Source organism: Glycine soja, chromosome 7 (genome assembly GCF_004193775.1).
Source record: "Glycine soja cultivar W05 chromosome 7, ASM419377v2, whole genome shotgun sequence".
In the NCBI taxonomy this organism is placed as follows: Eukaryota; Viridiplantae; Streptophyta; class Magnoliopsida; order Fabales; family Fabaceae; genus Glycine; species Glycine soja.
The window spans coordinates 7,617,784-7,622,499 of NC_041008.1; the positions used below are offsets into that span (position 1 = coordinate 7,617,784).

The 4,716-nt window shown below is 28.1% G+C and overlaps 1 protein-coding gene across 3 annotated transcripts; it reads left to right on the forward strand.

The window, feature by feature from the left end:
* The first annotated feature begins 559 nt into the window (after window positions 1–559).
* LOC114418737 (acyltransferase-like protein At3g26840, chloroplastic) lies at window positions 560–3,707 on the forward strand. 3 transcript variants are annotated; one of them, XR_003668088.1, is made up of 3 exons: window positions 560–1,046; window positions 3,311–3,406; window positions 3,485–3,707. XR_003668088.1 is itself a non-coding variant. In XM_028384219.1 (3 exons), the coding sequence occupies exons 1-2, from the start codon at window positions 683–685 to the stop codon at window positions 3,372–3,374; spliced, it is 420 nt and encodes a 139-aa protein (XP_028240020.1). In that variant the 5' UTR covers window positions 560–682; the 3' UTR covers window positions 3,375–3,406; window positions 3,485–3,707. The 3 variants fall into 3 exon arrangements, 2 of the variants coding, with proteins under 2 accessions (XP_028240020.1, XP_028240021.1); XM_028384219.1 differs by having other exon boundaries at window positions 3,319–3,406; XM_028384220.1 differs by lacking the exon at window positions 3,311–3,406.
* The last annotated feature ends 1,009 nt before the right edge of the window (window positions 3,708–4,716 follow it).

The window sequence follows — 4,716 nt, forward strand, 5'->3', positions numbered from 1 at the left end:
AAAATAAGTAATTATTTCTTGTTCTATGCTAACAACTATTTTTACATCATTAATTAATGAGAAGAAAATATTTATTGTAAAAATTATATGAGAATGTAAAAAAAAAATCATGAATAATATAATTTTATATATTTTAAAAAGTTCACTTTATTTCTACGTATAATTAGAGTAATAAATATTAAGATTCACAAAGAAAAAGATAAAAAAAATTACATCATCCATTAATCAAAATAATAGTAAATACAACTTTAAGTTTAAAGATAATTATTATAAAATTTTCGACTGAGTTTGCTGTAAATTTTTTTTTCAGTGGATTGTTGTAAACCATTTACTCAATTTATAATGTAATTTCATTGTAATTTTTGATAATTTTTTATGCATTGATTTGAAATTAATATCCTTAAAACATTAATATATTTTTAAAAAATAATTTTTTGTGTGTGAAAAAACAAATAACAACTGAAATAGGCAAAGACACGGTACACACATCCCGTACACCTACTATTAAATAATTATTATTATTATAATAATAATTATTATTATTTAAGTGTACGCTGATTTGTATTTTCACTTCCAGATTCAGATTTTCATTTTCTGTCAATCATTGAGTCCTCATTCGAACATTTCCGCAAACAATAATCAACTTCCTCAAACGCTACTCACGTTCGAATCTTCCGCCGCCATGGCGGCCGCCGGAGCATGCCTCTTCTCCGCCGCGCTCTTCCGCCGGCCGGCTGGAAAACCGAGCTCCAGCCGGATCTCGAGTACGACTCCTCGCCTCGCCGTGTCGGTGGATCGGGTTCCGGCGTCGACGGCGGCGGCGGCGGCGGCGGAGAGCGGAGAAGGAAATGGTGCGGTGGTGAGAGAGAAGCGTAGGGAAGAGAAGAATGAGAAGGAGAAGGAGAATCGACGCATGAACGGTTGGAAGGAGTATTTGGAGTATTCGAAGGAGCTGATTGAACCGGACGGTGGACCGCCGCGGTGGTTTTCGCCGTTGGAGTGCGCTTCGCGATTGGATAATTCTCCTCTTCTGCTCTTTTTGCCGGGTCAGTATTTGTTTTATTTCTGTCATAATATTTACTATTTAGTATTTGCTTTTTATTTATTTACTTGTGTGTCAACCCTTTTGGTCATATACTCGTCGTTTTCTTTTAAATAGTTCATTCTGTCATGCGACTATGCGACCGTGACCGCATTTGTTGTATCACTTGTATGTTTTTTTTTTAAAAAAATTATACTGTTGTCATGAAGTTATTTATGTAAAAAATAATGATAAATTTTCGTGAAAAATCTTGAATATACCTAAGATGATAATATTTTTATTTCAACATTATTTATTTTCTTATATCATTTGGATGTCTTAAATTTTTATTTATATAACATTCTGAAGTTATTTTTTTAGAGTTTAAATAAAGTAGTATATAGTTTATATATTATCACCGTATTCAAATTTATATCACTAAATATATGACTCAAAGATCAACTAGTGTTATTTTAGCTCAACTAATGTTCTCAAATTCTAGTATTGAATATACAATAAAAAAATACATATATCTAGTTAAAACAAAAACTGTATGAAAATAATTAAAAAATTAATTTTAATAAAATTTTTGTAATAACTATTATAAAATTTAATAAACTCACCCACTTTCTTGAAGCATAAAACTTTGTAATTAGATGATAGATAAAAATCACTTTACACTTAATGTGTTATTTTATTCAACAAAACAACCCCACTTTAATGTTGTCACTGCTCACAAGTCAGTGAAGTCACAACCGCATTGCCGAACTGAACGGAGCCTTGCATGGATACTGGATAGAGTTTCGTTATTTGAAAATCGAATAATTATGCATTAAGTATAAATTATCCGGTATATAATTATCTTTATTTTTTATTTAAAATATTTATTAATTTATACTGACACTCGGGGGATTAAATATTCTCAATTATTCTTTATGATAATATTCTCATTTAATATCAGAATATTCTCATATTTAAATAACGGAATGCCTTATTTGTTTTGGTTGACAATACAAAAATATTTAACTCAAAATTTAAAAATAGAAAATATAATATAAATGTCTATTAGGTTAAAGAAATATAATTTAACTTAATTATAACAAGGATATTAGTTTATTTTATTTAATAATTCACTTTAGCAAGTTATTATTATTTTTTCAGTAACATGCATCAAGCTACTTGTGTAGACGGATGCCTTTAACATTTCTGTCTAAGAAAAAAAAGATAAAGCGGATAAAAAATGTGAAATAATTATTAATGCTTACATGTTTATCTTACATTAAAATTGTTAAGTAGCATTTTAAATAGTATTTTTTTTGCGATAATCAAAATTTATTTTATATTGTTTCAAGTAACATTTATTAATTATTGCTTTAAATAAAGCAACACAATACAATTAGTGATGTACGATCAAAAACCACTTTCCATTAAAAAGAATTTCTATAAAGATTGTGTAAGTTCAACATAGCCACTTTCAATTAGGGATATAAGCTTTTACTTTTCATGAGAGTGGCTGCTAATTCATTCCACTGTTTCATAACTTCATATGCGATCAAGGTAACGTGACTTTTTTTTTTTTTTTTAAATAGGTAACGCGACTAAGACTTTAAAAGATGGGACAAAGAAAATTAATTTTTGAAAGTCATAAATATGTTGAAGGTTATGATATTGAACGAAGACAAACACTTTAATTAGGATTAGCTTCATAGTTTTTTCATAAATTAGTAACTGTAGTTTTTAAAATATAAAAACTTAGGACATCTCGTCCATGTCGTTTTGCCTACTCCAGTAGTTTGTCTTATTTCGTTTCTCTTTTTTTTATTGGTTAAAGTCTTATGTTGCCTCTAACACTATTATAAAATTTACTGCAGTAACATTATTTCGAAAATTTACTACAGTCTTATGTTGCCTCTAACACTATTATAAAATTTCGTTTTGCCTCTAACACTATTATAAAATTTATATCACTAAATATATGACTCAAAGATCAACTAGTGTTATTTTAGCTCAACTAATGTTCTCAAATTCTAGTATTGAATATACAATAAAAAAATACATATATCTAGTCATAAATATGTTGAAGGTTATGATATTGAACGAAGACAAACACTTTAATTAGGATTAGCTTCATAGTTTTTTCATAAATTAGTAACTGTAGTTTTTAAAATATAAAAACTTAGGACATCTCGTCCATGTCGTTTTGCCTAATTTATTGTTAGTTACCTAATTTATTGTTTTACCTTCATAATATACTGAACGTTGCATATCTAAATTTCATAATGTATTTAGTGTAATAGACAAAAAGGAAGCACTGAGTGTGGGTATTACGTCATGCATTGGATGTCAACTATAATCTTAGGAAATTTCCAGAATAATTGGAAAATGGTAATTTTTAATTCACCAAATTTCATATTATTATGATTGCTAATATATTATTAACTTATGTTTTATTATATCATGCAGTATTTCACTGATCCTAGACCATTGGAACCAGAAAGATTGAAGGCACTTCGCAACCAGTGGGCAAAGTACTATTTGAAAGTGAAAAATGAAACTTAGGATGTTTAGACAATCTTGTAATTGTAGTTTATATTTACTTACTTAATTTACAATTCATGTCTCAACATTAAATATGTTTTAAATTCATAGTAATTAGTAAATTTCTTATTGAATTTTCTGGTAAAAACTGTTTCAAAACAGAATGAAAATTATATGTTGTGTGGTCTGATTTTAAAATTTGCAGGTTATTTTTGGGATTTATTGAAAAAACAGACATCATGTTAAAAATAAATTTCTAAAACAACATCGGTCTTTAAAAAAACTGATGTGAAATGTTACTTACAACATCAGTTTTTTTAAAAACTGATGTTAAATGTCACTTACCTCAACATTTTTTAACATCGGTTTTTAAAAAAACTGATGTTGTAAGTAACATTTCACATCAGTTTTTTTAAAAACCGATGTGAAATGTCACCTACAACATCAGTTTTTTAAAAACCGATGTCAAATATCACATTTAACATCGGTTATTTTAAAAACCGATGTTACATGTCACTAACAACATAAGTTTTTTAAAAATCGATGTTGATTTATAGATTTATAACTTTTTTTTCTTCATAATTCATATCATATAACATCGCCTATTTAAATAACCGATGTTAAATATCACTTACAACATCAGTTTTTAAAAAACCGATGTTAAATGTCACTTACAACATCAGTTTTTTAAACAACCGATGTTAAATGTCACTTACAACATCAGTTTTTTAAAAAACCGATGTTAAATGTCACTTACAACATCAGTTTTTTAAAAAACCGATGTTAATTTATAGGTTTATAATTTTTTTTTTCATAATTCGTATCATATAACATCGCTTATTTAAATAACCGATGTTGTATTTATTAGTTAACATCGGTTTTGAAAAACCGATGTTAATGATACTACTTTCCACATCGGTACTTTCAACATCAATTAATAACCGATGTTGAAAGTCTTAAATAACCGATGTTAAAACCTTATTTTCTAGTAGTGCCCTAAGACGATTCTTCGTTTCCCAGCCGCTTGAAGTGCTTGCTAAGATAGACGTACAGTACGTACTTGGCAAGTCTTGTGCTTCTGGTACGGACCACTTTGACATCTTTTACTATGTTTTTCTTACTCAGCTTTCAATATTCTAACCGTATCAATTTCCAAA

Bases quoted from the DNA above. Each gene is read 5' to 3' on its own strand.
- LOC114418737 (XM_028384219.1), top strand. From the start codon at position 683: ATGGCGGCCGCCGGAGCATGCCTCTTCTCCGCCGCGCTCTTCCGCCGG. The intron at 1,047-3,318 runs GTCAGTATTTGT...TTAGTGTAATAG, and splicing joins TCTTCTGCTCTTTTTGCCGG to ACAAAAAGGAAGCACTGAGT.